This window comes from Aphis gossypii, chromosome X (assembly GCF_020184175.1).
Source record: "Aphis gossypii isolate Hap1 chromosome X, ASM2018417v2, whole genome shotgun sequence".
In the NCBI taxonomy this organism is placed as follows: Eukaryota; Metazoa; Arthropoda; class Insecta; order Hemiptera; family Aphididae; genus Aphis; species Aphis gossypii.
The window spans coordinates 34,430,199-34,452,650 of record NC_065533.1 but is presented as its reverse complement, the minus strand read 5'-3'; the positions used below and the strand labels follow the sequence as shown (position 1 = coordinate 34,452,650).

The 22,452-nt window shown below is 29.3% G+C and overlaps 1 protein-coding gene across 4 annotated transcripts in view; it reads right to left on the bottom strand.

The window, feature by feature from the left end:
- The window catches only part of LOC114126430 (protein quiver), a 35,344-nt gene extending 15,511 nt beyond the window's left edge, over positions 1 to 19,833 (bottom strand). Inside the window, exons 1-3 of one of the 4 annotated variants that reach the window (XM_050208064.1) lie at positions 19,619 to 19,832; positions 11,613 to 11,762; positions 2,225 to 2,272 (exon numbers count right to left, since the gene is read on the bottom strand). In XM_050208064.1, the coding sequence (XP_050064021.1) occupies positions 2,225 to 2,272; positions 11,613 to 11,631 (67 nt within the window). In that variant the 5' untranslated portion in view covers positions 11,632 to 11,762; positions 19,619 to 19,832. The other 3 variants (XM_050208065.1, XM_050208063.1, XM_027990376.2) reach the window with 3 other exon arrangements.
- Positions 19,834 to 22,452: the final 2,619 nt, after the last annotated feature.

Here is a 22,452-nt window from a genome sequence, read left to right as displayed (position 1 = left end):
GATAGTTATACGACAAATGTAGAGTGCTGAGATCAAGTAATAATCGTCCAAATCAGAATAGGACTCAATCTTTTATCATCACTAAAAAACAAGCTCTAACGTGTGGAACGTACAAGAAAAATCTTACAATCAATCATATTGTGATAAAATGCCTAAAATAAACTGAAGCACAAAAAATCTTTATTAAACCAACCTTATTGCAACATACATTTAACGAAGAAAATGTGGAAGTAACATAATTATTTATCTATCATAAAAACTTTACTCTCAAGTTAATATTTTTAAATAATTGTAAATAATATTATTTATGCGTCTAATTACCAATTTAGTTATTGAAGCGTTAACAGAAAATAATAAAAACAATTTATAGAGTAGAGACTAGCTGTGTAGGTAGGTAGTAATTGATTGTTTTTGTTCAGAATTAGATAAATTCATTGAAACTTAAAAGTTTTTAAAAATTATTTTTTTCTCTTTAACCTATTTAAGTGTTATTTTAATATTCAAGATACTTACGAAGAAGACGATATTTTTAAAAGTCCAAACAATTTTATTTTGTTTTATAAAAAAAAAAAATCTTAATAATTGTAAGATTATATAGGTAGGTAATTGAAAAAGATATTATGGGCACTGAAAAACCCTATTCATATTATATATAACAAAACGAAAGATTACGTGATGATACTTGGAAAATTTTCAATGAAAAAAAATTTATTACCCATTCTATTTTCCTAATTTTTATACTTCAATTAAAATATATTTAACTATATCCGATTTTGCCTTTGTTAGAGTTTTCTTTAGCTCGTATATAAAAAAAAAACAAGTACAAGGCAAAAAGTTTACAGAAAAGATTCGCCGATTTGATGGTTATGTATTCTGATATTTTTGATGTGATCGATACCAGTTATGACATCGAGTAACAAAAAAATTAACACAAAAAAAAAATGTACAGGTTACCCATGTAATTATTATTTCGTTATGGTTATGGGTCTCCAAAATAATCGTTTGTTCCCGGGTCCAAATACGTATGCGTTAATCCGGGCCGTGTGTACTGTCGCACGCTCGATCGTATAGTACCTACCCATATGTTTTCAAAGCATTTTAAAGTTCGAGCCCTATAAAAAACTTCAGTGTAATGTTATTATGACGATTCAAATGGTTGTTTTGTGATGCAATATTATTATTAAACAATCGTATACCTCCGTACAGTGTTTTTTATGTCATAGTGCACCGGAGAAGATGGCATAACCCTGTGCTATATATTATTTACCTTTTTAGGTATTTCGTATTAGCTATATTAGGCAATAAATGTATGTGTACTTGACGTGCTTGTATACTATCGCGGTAATTATTTTTCGTACGTTATTATATTAAAATTGTGCTCAATACGTTATAAAAATATTAAACTATATATGCCTAAAGGTCAGCGGCACTCAGCACGGCATACGTTTTTATTTTTATTCACACGATATTATTATATTGTTGTTGTTGTTGTTGTTATTATTATTACATTATATTATAAAATATTATATTATTATTATAATTCGGTTGCACTACGTCGCACACCTACCTTGATACGCTGAGCATTCCGTACTAGTACCGACGACTCCGGGCGTGATAATAACGAGTAAGACAGTAATTATTCTAAGGTCCTTCATTCGGGTCGATATCGTAGTAATATTATTATGTGTAGTATATTATAATATTTTTACGTACGCGTTACATTGTACACGCCACGGGTACAATATATTGACATAGCGGCGGAAAAAATGAAAAAATAATAATAAAAAAAAAAAAAAAGAATAATTTTATACTGTGGCCGGAGTTTTTTTTTTTAATGAAAACGATATATAATTATGTCGTCTGGAACAGAAATCGAGTAAAACGGCGCGTATGACAATGTATTGTATTACAATATATTTGTACGGCGTTTAAGTGAAGACAGAGTATATAATATTATTATTTTGATTTGCGAAGAACGATTTGTGAAAAAAAAAAAAAAACAATAAAAAAGTAAAATAAAGTCCGCCCGTAACCGACGAATATATCGATGTGTACAGTACGTGTTTTACAATAACATTATTATTACTATCGTGTATATAGCGACGTGATACCGTTGTGTCCGCCGTACCGGTTAATAATAAAAATATAATATAGTGTATTGAATCATTTTCAATATAAAAATATATAATATATATTATAATAATATGTTTTGTTTGTTACTCACGGGGAAAACATTCCTCGCGGGACAGCGATATATTAACCAACACGACAACTGAAATACAAAAGAAACACACACAAGTTTAAGTAGGTAGATATTATGTTATAGGTACGCGGATTTTTGAGCGCAAACAATACTTCATAATAATAATAATAACAAAAGTGAGTAGGTAAGTATATAACTACCGCGGAGGTACGCAGCGTCATCAAATAAACGTAGGTACATTAAAGCATCGTGATTATTGTTATTATTATTATTATTATTGTTGTCGGTATTGTTTACGCGTACATGTATATAATATGATAATAATAATATTTTAATACTTTGTCGGTAAAATAAAAAAAAAAAAAATAAATAAAATAAAAATAAAGCTCCGAAACGACGCGACACGAAACGCGAAATGGCCAAATGCGCCTCGTGCACGGGCTCTGCGTCGGTTTTTCGCCGTTCACAGTTATATAAGTTTGAATTAGGTACGGAATCGATTACCATAATACGTATTATTATTATTACTATTATTATTATAACGTCGTCGCGTGTTTTGCCGATTCTTTTCGCGTGTATTTGTGTGTGTACGCGCGTATAATATTGTACACGGTGTGCCCTCAGAACACAACACGCGCGCACGTAGAGGTACCTATTATAATAATACTCATAGAGCGTAGTCGTACACAGGTATATATGCGTAATGTAATAATGTATACTATAATATTATAACGCATACAGGGTGAATCACCTGCAGGCACCCCTCGACCGCATATTTTTTCCTGTGGGTAATTTATTGAAATCTTGCACAATTTTACTGCGGAAATTTTTAAACGATATATAGGTAGCACTTGAAGAGAGATCTTGTACGTATTTCACCAAACAATTCTCGACGTTTTCATACTACCTACTTAAAAGCTTAAGTAGCGTCCAGTGACGATATAAACTTCTATTTTTTTTTTTTTTGTTTTTTGTAATCTTTCTTTCACCCTTTTTTACTAGTTTTTTTCGATCGAGTAGTTTTTTCGCAGTTATTAATGTGCGCGCGTCAAGAATAATACGGTCATTGAATGTGGTTATATAAAAATAAAAAATATGTGTTATATTGGATTTATCATTGGATCAGTTGTATAATTTATAAAAACGATTACGATAGAGATGTATGACGTTAACTACCAACGTTTTCAAATCACCATCTGTACCACATATTCTAAATCCATTTATCTAGTTATTATTCTTAGTACATTATTTTAAGGAGACCTCACGCGTTCCAATGTACTGACTTGCAGATTTTTACACCGATATAACAAATTAAGAAGAAAACGTGGCGAGTATGCATGCCGAATCACTCTGTATATACCCGCGTGTGTGATTTATATACACAAATATGTGTACACGTTTCTTTCAAAATTAATGACGTGATTTCACCCGTGTACAATGTCTAATGTGATATTTGATGGGTACCTTTATATTAAAAAAAAATAGTCATAGTATTATTCTTTCCGAATGAGCATTTGTCACAAAAGTCATTGATTTCGTCGTGACGGCACGGTCGAGGGTCCTTTTCAAAATAACATTATACCCTTTTTTCTATAATCTAACCGAGTAAAACAATAATATTTGAAATTACAAAATAATGTACATATAAGTATTTGAGTTTAGTACCTTTACGGTTTTACGTATGCATTATCGTTAAATAGTATTTAAATGTAATTATCGAATGAAATATTGATCACTTGATACGGAATACGAATTACGAACACTCAAATATATGACTCAAATAGGAGAGAAAATCCTCATCTGGGAGGGACCCCCTTGGTCCACTGTCGCATAATATGTATTAATAATTTGATAACCTAGGTAAGCTTACATTCAGATACCATCTATGCAACCGGCCTTTCCGAATTTAAATATCAAATTGTTAATCATGTTATATACAGTAAGGAAAGTGCACGTAATTATAATTCATATAGTCAACAAATAGTTAATTTATAAAAGTTTAAAGTTTCATGGACATAAATGTTGACTTAATAGAATTAAGAAATAAAAAAATAAACGATTAACTACCACAAGTACTAAACTTATAATAAATGCATGAGTGTTTTTAAATTTTTTTAAATAGTATAGGAAATTCACCGTATTAGGTATTATTTATAATCAATCAAAATCGATTTTTTTTTATTTTATATATTTTATTGGTGTATGAATGTATGATGCACCAAGCACGCTGACCCACATTATTTCCTCAATGCATAAATTTAATTCTAATTTTTGAAATTTTTAAGTATACCTAACTCAAGAACACATTTTCAAATTAATATCATGGAAAATATAATTCATATAATGTTAATTTACTCCAAAACTTTTGGTTTAAATTTCAATATATACGCATCAATGTTTTTGACAAAAAAAGTTTATACCTGTCATCATAATACTCTTTAAATTGCATCAGAAATCCATATGAAAATATGGACTTCATTTATTTTACTTAAAAACTCCTAAATTAAAATTTGTTTAAATTAAGTAAAACATTAGGGTGTCTAATGTCTATGCTTGGTGAATCACTCTGTAACATAGTATGTATAATCAGACGAAAACTCTTTGTATAAGTTGTGTTTTTCTTAGTATGTCAAAAATTGCAATATCGATTTTACTGAAGTCCGAAGTCTTAAAAATACGATAAATAATACAGAATGATGCATCAATAAATACAAATTAGGTATCAAATTGTTTCACAGATTGTCTTATGCACAACATGTAGGTATTACGAGTTCTTTAAATGTAGATGTACCTACTCATAATGTAGCGAAGAAAAAAACTAACATTACGAGAACCCTTCTTTTCTATTCTAAATTATTTAGAGAATACATTTTCTGAACATTTTGACATGTCAGAATCAATATTTGGACGAATGTTTTTAATCAAAATAACTTTGTAAACTTTGTGTACTAAAGATAATTATAAGTCAATACTCAATGATATTGAATTTAAATGATATGGCTACTTGGTGATTTGAAAATTTTAAAGGCTAATAATAGTAATAATAATATAAGGCTAATATTAATTTATCAAAAAATAATGTTTTGTAAAAATGGTCAAGAATAATATATACTAGGTCCAACATTATATTACATTCCTATATGTTTATTGTGCATTTGTGCGTACATGAAAATTGAGAAATCAAGATTTCCTTGGAGTAGATAGTTATAAATCAAAAAGCATAAAGCTATACGTTTTTCATATTATGTACCTAATTAATGTATATTTAATACACTTGTTAACGTTTGTTCAGAATCGATGAGATTTTCCAGCCCAACCCACAAAAAAATTGCGTCATATTTCTGCATATAACAAGATAGTAATCTTATATGTGTAATGATTTTTATTTTTAGATTCTGAGCGGAGTGAAGATAATGTATTGATTTTAAAACGTTGTGTATATTTTTTATGTAATAGGCACTTTGTAGTAGACGTAACTAGTAGTACCAAAAAATCTTAATAATGTATATAAACACAATTATTTTTTATAAACATGCGAAGTTCAGATTTTCTGTAAATTACATATTTAAACGATGAATAATGATGTTAATTATTTTGTTGTAATTTAAAAACATTATTCTAGGGCACTTAAACCTTTTACGTAAATTATGAACTTTACTATACGCGCAATAACATTATAAAAATGTGTAGGTTAATTTATAGATATTCACATTGGTTTACTGCTATATAATATTAACCCAAAATCGTATACCTAACAATAATATTATAATATGTTAAAAATGTATATTTTTATTATAATATTAAATACTATAATGATATAATAAATGCAATGTTTTGCATTAAGTCAGGCTACCATGATAATATAATAAAAATTTGTAAGAACATTATCGTCATAATATAGTCATGTAGAATTGTGGACTGTTAAAGTATTATATCATCTCTGCTCAGAATCATTTTTCGTAAATACGAGTATCATTGAATTCCAATTTTATATATCAATGGCAATGGCAATGACTCACTCACTCACTTGACACTTACTGTATAACAATGTTATCCGGTTTTTTAAAATTAACTTTGCTTATTGTTTATGTTTACATTATAAGTACTTTATAGTATTTATACATATCACATCTAATATTTACAAAGGACAAAATACTGTTGAATGTTTATATTTTTTTAAAGCTTGCAAAAATCCTTTTAGATAGAAAGAATATTTAATAATTTATAATGCACCAAGGGGGGAGGGGGTAAATTTGATTCGTAAATTGCGTTTTTAATATTATTATAAAATGTATAATATTCTACAAACACACATGAAAACAGTTAATACAATATTTATTTATAATGTAATTTAATTTTTATTTAAATTGTTTAATCAATATTAGTTTTAAAAAAAAATTTAAATTTAATGAGATGATGATATTATTTTCTACATAGTATGAGAAGTTAATTCTAATTCTAATTAATTGGGTATATTTATGCAAATTATACACATAGCCACATAGGGGGTACCTACAATAAAATAAATATCTAAAATTATGAACTATATCGTACATTGTAAAGCTGCATAATGTATTAACTATTAACATATGATATAGGTATAACTGTGAAGTATATTATATCAATGGCATAACCAGAAAAGCTGAGGAGGCTACGTTTCTCAAAATTTTGGGGAAATTTAAAAATTCTCTACGAGCTCAGTGTTCTTTGAATATATTATGCAATTTTTTTGACAGTAGAAAGTCCAAACCAAAACAACTTTAGGAATAAAAAAAAACCAATTGTTAGACAATATTCATTAAAAATTGTTGGAACTATGTTCCTTATCGCGGGTTGGCTAGGGGATCTAGCCTAAGATTGCTTTATGTCACGGTACACCTGAACAGGTCACCAGTTTATGACTTCGGTGCCAGTCGTCCCATTAGACCTTCCAAAATTTCCGGTTAAGACTTATCCGTTAAGTGTAAATAAAATGACTACTAAAAATTATAAATTATAGGTACCTATTTTTAAATTTATATTTTACAACCTATAATAGTATAATTTCACATCGGTCACTCCACTTAAATGAAAAGATTATCTTTACTGATAGTTAAATGATAATTACAGTTTATTACTTTCAATTGTCGACGGCCCGTCGGTCAACTTTCATGTATTAGTTCAAACCTAACCAACGTGTTGGATGTCTGTATTCTCGTTTATTGTGCATTTTGTATATTTGTATGACGTATAACTAGTGACTAGTTTTTATAATTCACGAATAGTCAAAAATGCCAAAAAGAAAGTGTATATTATAGTATTATACTACATTATGTTCTAAATTTTATAATTAAAAATAATTAAAAAAAGTTTGTTGAAATTATTTTCGTAAATGTCCCGGTCAGTACTTGAACTTTTATGGCTATATCGGCGCGCCACTGATATGGCGCGTATGAACTTGATCAATGTAAACTAAAAATGCGTGCGTACGATACGCGTCCATGTGAAACGGCCTAAGTCCTAGCTGAGAAAAAAATGTAACGCGTAATGAAAACGCGTAACGAAGAACCGTAAGATAAAGACTGATAACTAGGTGTTCATTTTTAGTGTTGGTAAATATCGTACATCTATAGTGTAGCAAAGAGATTAGATATTAATTATTTTTATAATTATTTCCCGAAATATCTATTTCAAAAAATTATGAATTATATTTTATATTGTTTACTGTTACCAAGTTAAGTTAATAATAATAATATTGTAATATAACTACATAATTATTATTATATTAATATATAATATTATTAAACTATCGGAGAAAAAAACTTATAGCATAATAAAAGAAAATCATTATTAATGTGTGTTATTTTAATATAAAAAAACTATGGAAAGTGATGCGAGTGACAGTGATATGAAATAAATACCGGAAATGTAATAGTACATTTTTATTTTCAATAATTATTGGAAGTATAATATAAATTAATTTTTCATGATAAATATTATAATTTAATGTTATTATCAATTCATAATTTTAGTACTGAAAATGAATCAAATGTACAGTAAAAAAAAATCTTTATCTTAATTTTATTTTTTACGGTTTTTGATTAATTATACCAAACCTGCATACGAAGAGGACTTTGTTCTAAACGCGTGTCCTGCTATATTATGTTCACTTTTGTTTTATATAAATAACGTTAAATTTATAAATGTTGACGTTTCATTATATAATATAAAAGCAAATTTATGATTTCTTCCATTATTTCTTATTAAGTTAAGTGATTGATTTTTTTACAATACATAAAATATTATATTTGCATACCTATCTATTATAAAATCAATGGTTTAAAGGGCTGTTAATAGTCGATTAATTATGCAACTTAGTACAAGTAAAATTATGTGTTGAGAACAAAATTAAAAATAATGTTCCCACGGCATAGTACTATGTACTTATGACGGACACTAATATATTTTAATCGTCCACTATATAAAACATAAACAGCCCTCTTTAATTATGCAAAATCTTGGGTATGTCACTGATGTTATTTCATGTTATAGTATTGTTAATATACGCGCTGTGGAATAAAATATTGTTACCTATACTATATTATAAGAAAATATTTATTAAAGTTATACCTACATGTAGTTTTTGATTTTAAACCAAAGTTATTTTGTTGTATACATATTTCTTTTTTTTAAAGTGAATAAATATGAAAAATTCAAATTCAAACCATAATAGCTTATAAGTGATTTGTGAAATAAATTACCAAGAAAAATTGGTCTCCCAATTATGTAGAATTATGTATACATAATGATTTATAATATTATAGTTCTAAGTGGTCGTTGTAGTGAGTAAATATATAATATAAAGGCATATGTGTGTGCAGACTCTAAGTATGCTGATTAAGCTTAAGATAATAATGCCCCAATTCTTATTGACGGTGCCTTTTGTTATTATTTTTTAAAAAATGTATCAACTCGTTCGAATTTGATTAAAATATGTCTGATTCTGAGAATGTATTCACTAAACAGTCGAAATAAGGAGGTTCTCATTTAAAAAACAAATGTTTATATCCCCAAGGGAAACTTCTTAAATAGTACGAAAAAAGCTGAGAATTAAAAAAAAATATACGGTCATTATTAGGAAACGGATTTAAATGCTCTAAAAAACAAGAAAAGTACCTTAAAAAATAAAACTTAGTGCACTAATACAGAATTTTTTTTTAAATGCACTTAAAATGATCTTAAAATTATTTTTAATTTAAAAAAAATATGTTTAAAATGCACTAAGCATGTAAAAAACTGCGAATCAAAAGTAACGTTTTTTAATTCCTTGATGTATAAAATGAACTTTGTGCTTGGAAAGCAATGTTTTCGGAAAAAAATGCAATTCGCATTCAAATCCGTTACCTAGTCATTATGTATGTTTAAAAAATTCAAATTAATCGAACAAAGTCTTAATTAAAGGAAAACGGGGCTGATCACGCTCGGGGTACATCTCTTTGTAGAGTATAGTAAATTCCATACAGGTAATAATATCATAATATACATAACACATAGTATTCATCACACCTAGCTGGCCTGCAGATTTCGAATAACTGCGCGGTATTTTATAAACAAACTGCAAAGGGTGGTGAGCGTGCCTGGCAAATCACAAAATTTATAGACCGAAGTGTAAGTATTACAGTATTTTAAACTATACACAATAATAATAACAATAATAATAATATTAATACTAGTTCGTATAATTGGAATTGTTTCGCACGTACCTACTGGTCGGCGTTATCGGTATACGTTTCGGAGGTCGTGATGCGTGATAAAAACATTATTATAATATTATATACGGTCGTTCGCAAATCTCGCAAACTTTTGAAAACCGCTCGGCGGCGGCGGAGTTGTAATGCTCAATTTGTAATGTTATATATCGTTATCATTTACAATGTACTATATTGACAGACGGACGGACACTATATCGTCGCCGCTGGGCCCGGACGAGTCACTGCGTAATGTTTACCATGCCGCCGCCGATCGTCGGATACAATATTATTATAAACATTAATATACACCGTCATGTGTGTGTTTGTATGTATGTGTGTGTGTATGTGTGTGTGTGTGTGTGTGTGTGTGTGTGTGTGTGTGACCGTATAGCGTATACAAGTCTGTCAAAGTGTATCTGTTCGGCCGCCGAGCCAGAAATAAACGCCCGTCCGGGGAGACTGAAGTTTTTGAGCTGGCGCCAAGCCACGCCGCGCACCTCTCTCTCGGCGATACAAGTCTTTTTTATAACACATAATATTAAAAATCTCTGTGCGTTGGTCGTCCCGCGTCTGCACGTGGAGGTCGCCGGGGCGGTTGGTGGTGTGGCGATTGGGTGGTAGGGGGGACTCAAATTTTTTCTCGTACATCGCTTTTTGAAATTGGCTAAAAACCGCGTTATATACACGTATGATGTTTTTCCAACAACAAGACGCGAACACTGCCTACGAAATGCTCTTGGCGGATTTCGATGCGTACGGTCTACAAACTGTTGCCAACAACTTACCCTCCTATCTATCATGACAGCGACTATATACTTACGCTCGCCTCGAGACTACGCAGCACTGCCGTGTAATATTCAACATAATACGTCATACATAGTATAAAAATATATACGTGTGTATAATATACGTTTAGCGCTGTCCAATGCCGAGTACAAAGTGAGTAGCCCACAAAAAGTGCGTTCTATGTCTATGACGTATATGCGAGTATGATGATATTATTATAAAATATATGATTACATATATTATTGTGAGAACGAAATTAATTTGTAAACTGGCTTAAAATACTCCGTTCCCATCGCCTCTGATCGCCTATTTAACCTCAATTAAAATATCGTGTATAGCAGGCACATCGCCTATATCGCCATAATATTTTCCCTGCAATATTGTTTCGGTTAGGTTTTGAAAATTCGGTAATAGATCTGCTATCACATATATAATGCTGTGTTATTATATGTTCATACGAACGTCTCTCTTTATTAAAGCATTAAATATTTATAATATTAACATATATTATACAAAAACGACGCACACTGTTATATATATGTTACTTATGCGTATATTGAGTTATAACAGTTATATATTTATAATATATATATACACACGTGTAATTTATTATATATATATACCTATATGAACGTAATCCGATTTACGGCGCGTCCTGTACGATGAAGTGAAATAGAGAGGGAACGATTCGAGAGTGTTGACGAGGTTATATAATGTAATAATATTATGATATACGATCAGCACACATCTAAATGATATTAAAGTCGCTGAACTATATCCCCGTTATCGTAATATCATTATGACATAATATATTGTACATGCGAATACGTGTATAATACTGGATTAGGCGTCGGGTTAAGCAATTATTTTAATGTACTCGAGACGTTTTTTACCTGCAATTGTCCACCGCATTTTCCACTCGGGATAGTATTGCTGCGGCGGGCAGATGATTTGGCGGTGACAGTGGCGGCGGTGGTGGCGGCGGTGACGGCGGTGGCGATGACGGTGGTGGCAGGATGACGCCCCTTCTTCAACGGGTCCGGCTATAAAAAGGATAATCGCATCCTAAGTACACTCAAAAGCGCCGTAGAGATCCGCTGCTGCGTAGACCTATGTTCCCAGTGCCAAAACCATCCCACTCTCATCCTTCAATGTATACGCGTGTGTGCGTGTAGTATAATATACAGGGTGATTCACCGATCATGCTCATCCCCCCATTTTTTCCTTTAATAATTAATTCGTTCAAATCCTGGTTTTTAGAATATTTACCATAGATACTTGAGCAGTGAGTGTGGGCGCTCATAAGTAACATTTTATGGCGGATCAAAATAAAAAAATTCTCAAATGTAAGGTAATTAAGATAATAATAATATTATGGTAATATTTATTGAACTACAAGTTTTAAATATTTTTTGTCCAGGGGAGCAAGTACCCTATATTGCCCCTACCAATGGGCGTCCATGGCAGTGAGCACCATAGTTTTGAATCCTTAGATTTTGTATGCTTAACCTTTAGTTGAGTCCTATGGCAAAATAAACTTTTTTTTCAAATAAAAACCGCCTCTTAATATGTAACTGATGTGTTATACATTTATAATATTTAAAAATAAATTCGAAACGTTACAAGAAAAAATTGTTAATCAATAATGAAAACACTAAACAGTGGATATTATGGACCACAAAGCAGTGAATTATATATGATGATCGATGGAGGAGTGCTTATTATTTAATCCCTCTATTGATATACGAAGCCATATACGTAATGTATCATACGAAATGTATACCATCATAGAATACTGTATTTAATATTTAAAGGATTTAAAAACGTATCACTCCTATCATAAAAAAAATCGTTTTAGTACAATAAAACATCTAGACAAAAAAATATTTCTTCAATATATATAATATATTTATTTATTTACTTTTTTGCGTAAATTAAATTTAAATAAAATATATATTTTATCAATTTTTATCAAATAGAAATTTAAAATTTAAGTGTGTCAATAGTTAAAATTTTAGAAAAAAATTGAATTACGTTACATACCTACATCTACCAACAGCTTTCGGCTTTACGATTTATTCATAAATAAAATGATGATGTCTTATCTGAATATATATATATATATATTTTTTGTACGTCATATTAATATGAAATTATGAAATAGTTTTTAGATTTTAATGCGTATTTTACGGTTTTATGAGCATATTATAGTGTTATGTTAACTACATTAAAATTGTAAGTGAATATTTTAATGATTTTTAGTGCTATAGCCTATAACTCTGAATTTATGTTTATTATGATTTATTTATACTTAATAGTAATGTACGCTCGAGACGGATAGAATTATATAATATAAGGTAGGTATATATGATATGATTTATACTTTATCACGTGTTGGATGCGTGAACTTAATTATTTCATATATATATATATATTATCAGGCTATATATAATGTTATTTATAGTTATGCCCTGGTTCGGATTCACAAAAACTGCACCTCGTTGTCTAATAGAGAAAAAGCACCACCCTTACTCCCTAGAACATAGATGGATTAAGAGTTGATAATTACAACAGTGGTATCCGAAGTAAATTTTACTTTTTTAATATATTCGATTCAATGTTCATTACAGTAAATGAATTTTTAATCTTACTAAAGCCTATATACATAAGAACAAGAACCATATATATATTATATAACCTTAAATTAGTAAAAATTTGGATGAAAAGTAAATGTTTAATAATTTTTATAAGATACCATTACGTATTTTTTATGTTTAAAAATGTCCATTACAATGAATATTGAACTTATAACTTTACAAACGTATAAATTATATCAAACACTAATGCAGTTGTTAAAATAGGTAATAAATAGTAATAAATAATAACAAATCGTTTATTGAGTGACCAATTTTTGGGCCTCGAAAGGCTGTATAGAAATGTATAGTATTGTTTAATTCAAAAGCATTTTGAAGTCGACCTCGAAAAACATATTGATATTTTGTTACGATACCTAGTATAGGTACTAGAATAGTCAAAATAAGACATATTTCAGATTTTTTTTTTTATTGATTTTTAGGTAAACATTTTTTGTTTTCGTTAATGTTTAAAAATTTAAATTAGCTCTGTGCAAAAAACCGTAAACTTGTAAATGAATCAAAATCCGTTTTAAAAATTGAAATCCGTTTTACTTTTTAATAGGTTTTAGTGCCGTTTTAAATGTTTTATATAAGTTATATAAATATTATCGTATTGCCTGACACGTACCTACTGTCTGTGCACGGAAGTGCACTGATTAAAATTAAACCATTCGTACGCATTATAGTGGGCGATAACATTTGCAAATTAGACTCACGTCCCATACCAATTACGTTAATTTACTTGTCACACACTGCGACGACTGACACGACATCAAAATACCGTTATATATACCAATTATTTGTGCACGTATACTTTATACACGACTGACTGCAGTAATAATAATTAAATCTCGGTCGCTCGCCGTGACTTATCGTCTATCCGGTGCACGTGTGCGGGGGAAGAACGATGATTATAATATTATGTCGACGATACTGCGAATCGAGGGCGTAAGTTTGGCGAGACGGGTGAGAGGAGAAAGGGTAACTGAAATCGCTAAGATGTTATTGGGTAACTATATAATATACACTGTTAAAATAATATTGTATTGTTATAATATATATCTGCATTGTGTTTGTGACTTATTAGTTATTTTTGCTATGTATAAACAACTGACTTTGAAAATCACGATAAATGTAATATTAACAGTGTTTAAGCTGTCACTGCAGCAGTGGTTGTGACTATAATATAGATACCGATATTATTGCATAGTACACGCTCACGATGTTTTATTATTATTATTAAATACGAGCGAGGAGTAACGATGTCTTTTACTCTCGATTTCGAATCAAAGTACCTAAGTATAAATTTGGCGCAACTGCAGCGGGGGCGACATAAACTCTATCTGTATATTGCACACACACACACGCGTTATATTATTATCTCGTGTACAGGACACGTCTGATGAGATGTTTTGGGGCGTCTAAAGTCGACTAACGTTTTATCGTCTGTGCGGTGTTTGTATACCCTTTTTAATTAAACTACATAATATATATTATTATGTACAATACAGATATGGGCTACGGCGTGGAGGGCATTATTGTACTATTGCGGTAAACGTCGGGTACGACTATAGCAGTGGGCGAGCTATATTGTACTCGACGTATAAAATATACATTAAAACCTTTATAATATGTGTTGCGCAGTGATAGCGGTAAACAATACAATAGCGGTGGAATTGTGATGTTATTAGTGTGTGTGTGTGGTGTGTACATTACAATGATTGTAATACTCGCGTGTGCGCTTGTCGGTGTTAATAGTACCTGTACATTATATAATGTGCAGATGTCGTACAATCGCAATATCCTCGCGACGACGTCAATCGTAACTCGTATAATATGCGACCGAGAGTGTATACATTATTATTCGTGTACAGAACGAATTTTCTCGTACTCGGCACCATATATTATATACACGTAATATAATATAAGGCTGTGATTACTATTGCAGTGTTCGTGCGATGCGCAATCAAAACGTCTGGAGATGCATACATCATTATCGGACCGATTATCGTGTAATATATCCGATTGAAAAAAATAATTATCGATCTGTCGGCTAATATTAGGCTAATTCGTTGTCACCGCGAAATGTATATATTTTTATAAAAAATGAAAAACAGAAAAAAGGTAATTTTTCCTAAAAATACTCAATGACGTTTCGTTTCCAAAAACAACCACGAAGTGGCTTACAATATTATAACGGTCGGTTTTAAACTATTGTAAGAAAAACGTGTGAGAGAAACCTCGCATTAAATTTTCAAACTTTATTGCAGGCGTTAAAATAAAAAATATTAAAACTTGGAAATCTACAGATGGCCAGTAGTTAACATATATATTCAACTGACATGATACAAACAACTGCCTCGACATCCACGAATGTTAATAATTAATATTTTAGTGTACCCACTTTATTCAATTCTCTAAACTATTAGATTACTAATTATAGTTGGAAAAACGCAGAGAGAGAGAGAAATACAATAATATGACTAATATAACTTAAAAACATATTGCTAAACAATAAATGTGGTCTTTCGAAAATATGATTTATGTAATTTTTTTTTCTAAATATGCAGTATAGTCTAAGTATGGATATAAGACGAACTTTAACTCTCCTTTAACTTTATATTTTAAACTATAACTTTTTAGGTTTTCTCGTTTTTTTATAGTCAAATTAAAAACACGTGTGAAATATTAAATTAATATTAATATTATAATTAAATTAAATTAATTTAATTTGTATGTTATAATGTAATAATTATATGAATACGTGAATTGGGTAAACGAGTAATTATATTAGAGTCGATCAAAAAAGTAGATTAAATAATTTAATTAAAAAATATATTGTTATTTATAATAAATTGTTTAACTTTGTGTTTTCTATGATAAATTGATCTTAAAACCATCGATTATATTTTGTATGATAAAATAATATACGTTAAAAATAAACCATATCTCATTTTTAGTAAAAATATAGGAAAAATTAATCCTCAAACGGCTCAAACGTATATATTACTCACTACCCAGTATCAGTGGAAATAATATACATATATATACTATCCCGTATCCGACTAGGTTTCCGCCAATCATACTCTACTACGTTCACAAAAAATATATTTTAGAAATATGACGTATACATTTCCCAGTTCTTTAAGAGAAAAATCTTATTGTACTCGTGTCCTGTTTGACATATCACACACGTCCAGTTGTAGTCGCTCGCCCGATGCTTTTTTAAAATTGAAAACTATTGTTTGCTGTTATGGCTGTTACGTCGAATTTTTTACAACATTTTTTATTAAAATACATACTTCGTATCATCGCCACAATACCTATATTATAGTCTACGTATCTCGAAGTGTTTATCGAATTTTCGAGAATTCCCGTAATCGAATGGCAAATTAAAAACCGTACAGATTATACGCTTACACTACTCGTGAATTCCAGATAATCGTCCCATTCAATATAGAAATGATAAGTATTTATACACTGGCAATATTATATACTTTTACGCTAACGCCGGCGATGCATATTACTGTATAACAGGGGCGGCCACTAACCTTAATTTTGGGAGCCGTAAATTTATAAAGTTAATTCGAGGTGAGCCACATTGTAAAGCAATGTTTATAAAATAAAGACACATTTTTCATTTTAAATCAAATGAAGGAACATTTATTTACATTGAATTTTAGTCTAAGTTTGGTTCAAGAGCCGCACAAAATTGATTTAAGAGCCGCGTGCGGCTCGCGAGCTTCGTTATGGCCACCCCTACTGTATAATATTTCGGGTAAATCGGGAAGTTAATAAACGGAAACATTTCGCCGACAAGAGATGGCCGACGAGAGTCGTTTTACTAGAAACGCGTCAATCTACAAATATTATCATCGGAAGCTGTAACTGAAACGATTATAATATTATTGTTATTTAATATTTATTACACAAGTTTTTGCAACTATTTCACATTTTCACGCACTGTTTTAAGTAAATAATAATACGTAGACGGGTCAGTTATCAGGAACTGCTTATTGCGATTTGCAAATAATATTTTATAAACATTTACGTATTTATTTTATAAAATACAACCAAGTGTATTTACATATTAGAATATTACGCTATGAGTAATAAAATATATTATTATGTTCCATGTTTTGTCCGTACCTACGTATTTACGTCGCATCGTCGGGTCGCTTTTCTTCGTGCCCGCCGGGACTTAATACCAAGAAAAACGGTGTCGCAGACGGACGTTTTTCCCGGAAAACCCATCTTTTCAAAATCATGAGTACATAGCATCAAATTAAATTTAACATGAAATAAAAACATCGTCCTCCTTTAACTTACCAGAAAAATTATATAATATATTGTTGTATACGGTTCTAAACAACTTTAAAAGGGCCACAATAATATTGTATAATTATTACATTAGGTTTTATCGACCAATCAGTCGTTAACCAGTTGAATTAATTTTGCTTTGCAAATATAATTTCACAGGATTCAAACGTACAGGGTAGGTTTTTTTAAATGCTTATCAATTAAATACTTATATTAATACTTATATTCCATTATAATTTTTCGAGGAGGACTTCTAAGAATAATTTCTATTGGATAAGGTTTTTATGTCAATAGAGCTATTATATAATTATTTTTAGTTTATTTTTTACTATATTTAAGTGAAAAATGAAAATAAAATCGGAAGTGACATAATCAATAATAGTTCTATTGGTATACAAATTATGTGTGTTATAAGTCAGAATTTAGAGGTAATGCATATAAGGGGTATACATTCGTTGTTGGGAAATCAAAAATTAATGAGTATAAATTATAATAATATTATTATTCAGTTTGCCTGCTAACTTAATGAAAAAAACTGGTATGGGTGAAATGCGTTTCATTTTCTTATAACTAATAGTGATTTGCATCCTCGTAATAGGAAGATTTTATCAACCAGATTTAGGTACGTGTATACTGCATAATGTATGATTATTTTAATTATAATTTCACATCATTAGTTGTTACCATTTTTATATCGACTATATCGTTATTTTTTATTCAGCTATTCCGCTTGAAAAAATTTTGATGGTTTTGATGAAATATTTTCTTTAACATTTATTTTAAGAGTAAGTATTGCTATTTTTTTTTTTATCGATTTAATAGTTTATAGTTTGTCTTTGAGTGGTTATATTTTTATAAGATTTATCTATTATATAATAATTATTTTCAAACTTGAAATTAGACTTACACGATTTTAAAGCACAGCTCCAACGATGTACATCATCTGATAAAAGTTCATAGAATCGAAACTTAAATAAGTGGTCATTAAAAAATATTTTTATTTTTTTCACTTACCTATTAATAAATCTATTTTTGAACTAAAAAAACAAGTTGTATACGTACACCTTATAATAACGAGTTAAAACGACGACTGAAAAACTAAATCATAGACGATGATAATCATAAAAACGTAATCTTGGACAGATCTAGAATCCGAAGAGGTATTAATAAAATAATGGGAAATAGGTACCCTAACAAAGTATCGATAAAAATATTAGAAACGTAGATAATTCGCCAAGCAAATAGTAGCAATGAAATATAACTGGGACGTAGTGCATCTATAATACCATCTAGCTATAATACCAATTTTTATTTTCTCGAACGTAATTCACCGAATCCGAATCGAAATACGCAAACTATATGTCTAATAAGGTACAATTTGTGTTCAATTTTCAATTCAACGGTACGTGCAGGGGGTATTTAACTTTTATTGTGCTTTTTTTTTTTTACAATGAAAAATACGTGTGAAAAGACATCTAGCCGAAAGCGACATAATTTAATATACCTCTCACGATACCACTTCCTCCCCTATCATCATTGCTAAAACTATTTTCAAATAGTGCTGATACAGCCTACAACGGTCTCTAGTAAAATCTTAGATTATAAATAAATTAACATAGAAAAATATTAATAGTTACCGACGTCTCGCCGATAATTTTCGGATTAAACTATAGATACTAATACATACATATGATGCTTTTTTAAAAATATTATATGAATGAAATGTTTGAAAAATTAAAATACTCGAATTTAGAATTTACTTTTAAAATAATAATAATTTGTAATAATACCAATTTGTTGGTAAGTATTTAAATATCTTTAAAAATGTTCAAAATTAAAATTTTGTTTTAAATTTTCAATATCAAACGGTTAACACTTCAAAAAATACCGGGGAGACGTCCCATGTTAGGCACATACGACTTTTCACCAAACGTTATTTTTACCAGATATAATATTATATTATATGTCTGACCGCCGTTGTGCGAAAACTCTACATCTCGTCGAAATGTATATGATATACATTGATCGATAATATCGAACCTAACCGAATTCAACCACGAATATACCTTTCGCGTTCGCGGGGAGAATTGGACAACAAACTTAGTGAGTACGACGAGTACGCGATGACTACGGTAAAAAAACTGACGACGAGTAATGTTATATTATGGTAACACATCATATTATATCCGTTGTAAAGTGTGTGTGTGCATGGTATATTGGAGTAATATTGTTATTGTGTGAGCATCACAATATGATGACTGTGTACGCAATTTTATTCTATTAGCTCATGACGGAAGGGAAGGGACGCTGTCGGGTGTCCTTAATTTTTGTTTTTTTTTTTTTTAATTCGTCCTCTTCGTGACCGACAAATCGTCAATATATCATAATAAAAAATAATGTACTACGCATAATACAAACATCATTATATTAGTGTTACATTCCATTTGATATATAATAGAACCATATTATATGTATATATATATATATTATATATATATAATAAATTATATACATTATATAGATATTATAATGTAATATTATACCTAGATTATACATAGATAATATGCCTATGGTATAAAACTAAAAAATGATAAAAAATGATAATAATATTCATGAATATTATATTCTCTTATTTTACCAGAAAATGTATACTACACAGAGTCGTGAAAGTTAAAATTCGGTGTTCAAATTTTCCCAAAAAACTTTCTATGAATCAATAAAAAACTATGTCCGAAACTCAAAAAAGATATCAACTGAACATTGTCTGTATTGTTACTCGGGCAGTGGCGTTGCTAGAATTTCGGGTTGAGAAGAGATGGAACAAAATAGTTTTTCTCAATCAAAAAGCTTGACAAATTAATACGTCAAACTCCTTTTTACACACGTTATTATAGCAAATAAAATGAGATTTTTTAAATCTTTTGATAAATTAAAAAAATAACTAAAACAATTTAAAAACGTCAAATACCTGTAAAATAGCTTAAAATGTATCTAAAACCTAAATATTTTGAAAGTTTCGCTAAAGTTTCATACAACATTATAATAGATATATAATTATCAATAGTGGAATATTTCAAGTTTTTACAGTAAATAATTTTTTTATTATGACGTGAAAAAAATGGTTTGAAGAGAAATCATTATTTTACATGTGAAAATTCAATTTCGTTTACAAATTAAAAAAATTATAAGTAAAACTTTTTTTTAGGTTTTAATAAAAAAGACTTATGCAAAATTTAGTATCGAAATTTCAACTCGTGTAGGTATGAAGATTGAAAATTAATATTTTGAATCTTAATTACAAAATATCTATATATTTTTGTAACAATTACATACAAATTTGAACTTAAATACTTATAAAAAATAGTGCTATTTATTGTTTTTTAAATTCATCTCAAGGAAAAACCTTGTAAAATATTTAAGCTTTTTTACTCATCATAAAAAAATATTTTATCAAACATCAAAATATTTTGAAATTTTAATTGTATATAGATAACGCTAATATAAATATGTGGTGAAAATTTCAAGTATTTTAAGTGTTTACTTTTTGAGTTATAACTATATAAAAAATCGATTTTGTCGAAAACATGTTTTGCGTAAAAATTCCCGTTTTCCTTCACTTTTTATTTGTTTTCTCGATTTTTTTGAAAGCTGTTGTAAAATGTTTACTTTTAACCTCTATAATGCAAGAAGAATATTCACTTTGCCTTCGGAAACCATCCCCAAAGTTTGAAATTGAAGCATTATTTTGACAAAAGTTATGCTATACAATGTATATATAGACACAAAAACAAAAAAAGTGGGCAAGTGAGTACCGCTCTGCTGTACATTAGGTGCCGTATGGATCATTATTATATATTATAGGAGTGTTAAATTTGAATCCAATGATAGTTATCATTGTATACGAAAAACGATTCTGAACGAAGATGATTTGTCAGCCTAGGATATAATTTCTAGTGGTTGGTGAAAAAGGTGGTTTAAAAAAACCAGCTTATATTAAAAAATATTTTGAAAATTAAATCACGTAAGAAAACGCGAATCTTAATAACTGGTAAAATTTTCAAGTATCTACGACTTATACTTTTTGAATAATAACAATATTTAAAATCGTTTGAGGATAAATCGTTATCGTTACGCTATTTCGTTAAAATTTAAAATTCAAACGCACTTAAAATTTTTCCTATAATGATGCTTCGAGTTTTCTCTATAGATACTTGAAGGTAAACTTATGGAAAACTTAGTGTTGTATTTTTAATCCTTAGTTATAAACACAAAAAATTTTATGATTTTTCAACTTCAAATATTTCGCAAATATTCATAATTTTGACGAATTTTCGTCAAAATTTGAACTTCAAATGCTAATAAAAAAAAATTGTGCCTATGTATTCTTATAATTTTTTAATCACTATAAGAATAACATATGAGGAACTTTGTATTAAATTTTCAAGTATTTTGATAGGGCCAAAAAAATTTTATCGACACTTAAAAAATATTTTTTCAGAAAAATTGAAAATTTCAGTTGTCTATAAATAGCTCAAAAAAAGTCAAAATTTTTTGAAAATTTAACTATATACGGATATCACTGACATTAACATTTGGTGAAAATTTCAAGTATTTTCAGTGATTAGTTTTTGAATTACAACCATAAAAAAAAATCGATTTGGTCGAAAACTGGTTTTGCGTAAAAATTGCCGTTTTTCCGTCATTTTTTTTTTGTTTTTCTCGATTTTTTTGAAAACTGTTGGAAAATGTTAACTTTTTACCTCTATAATGCACCAAG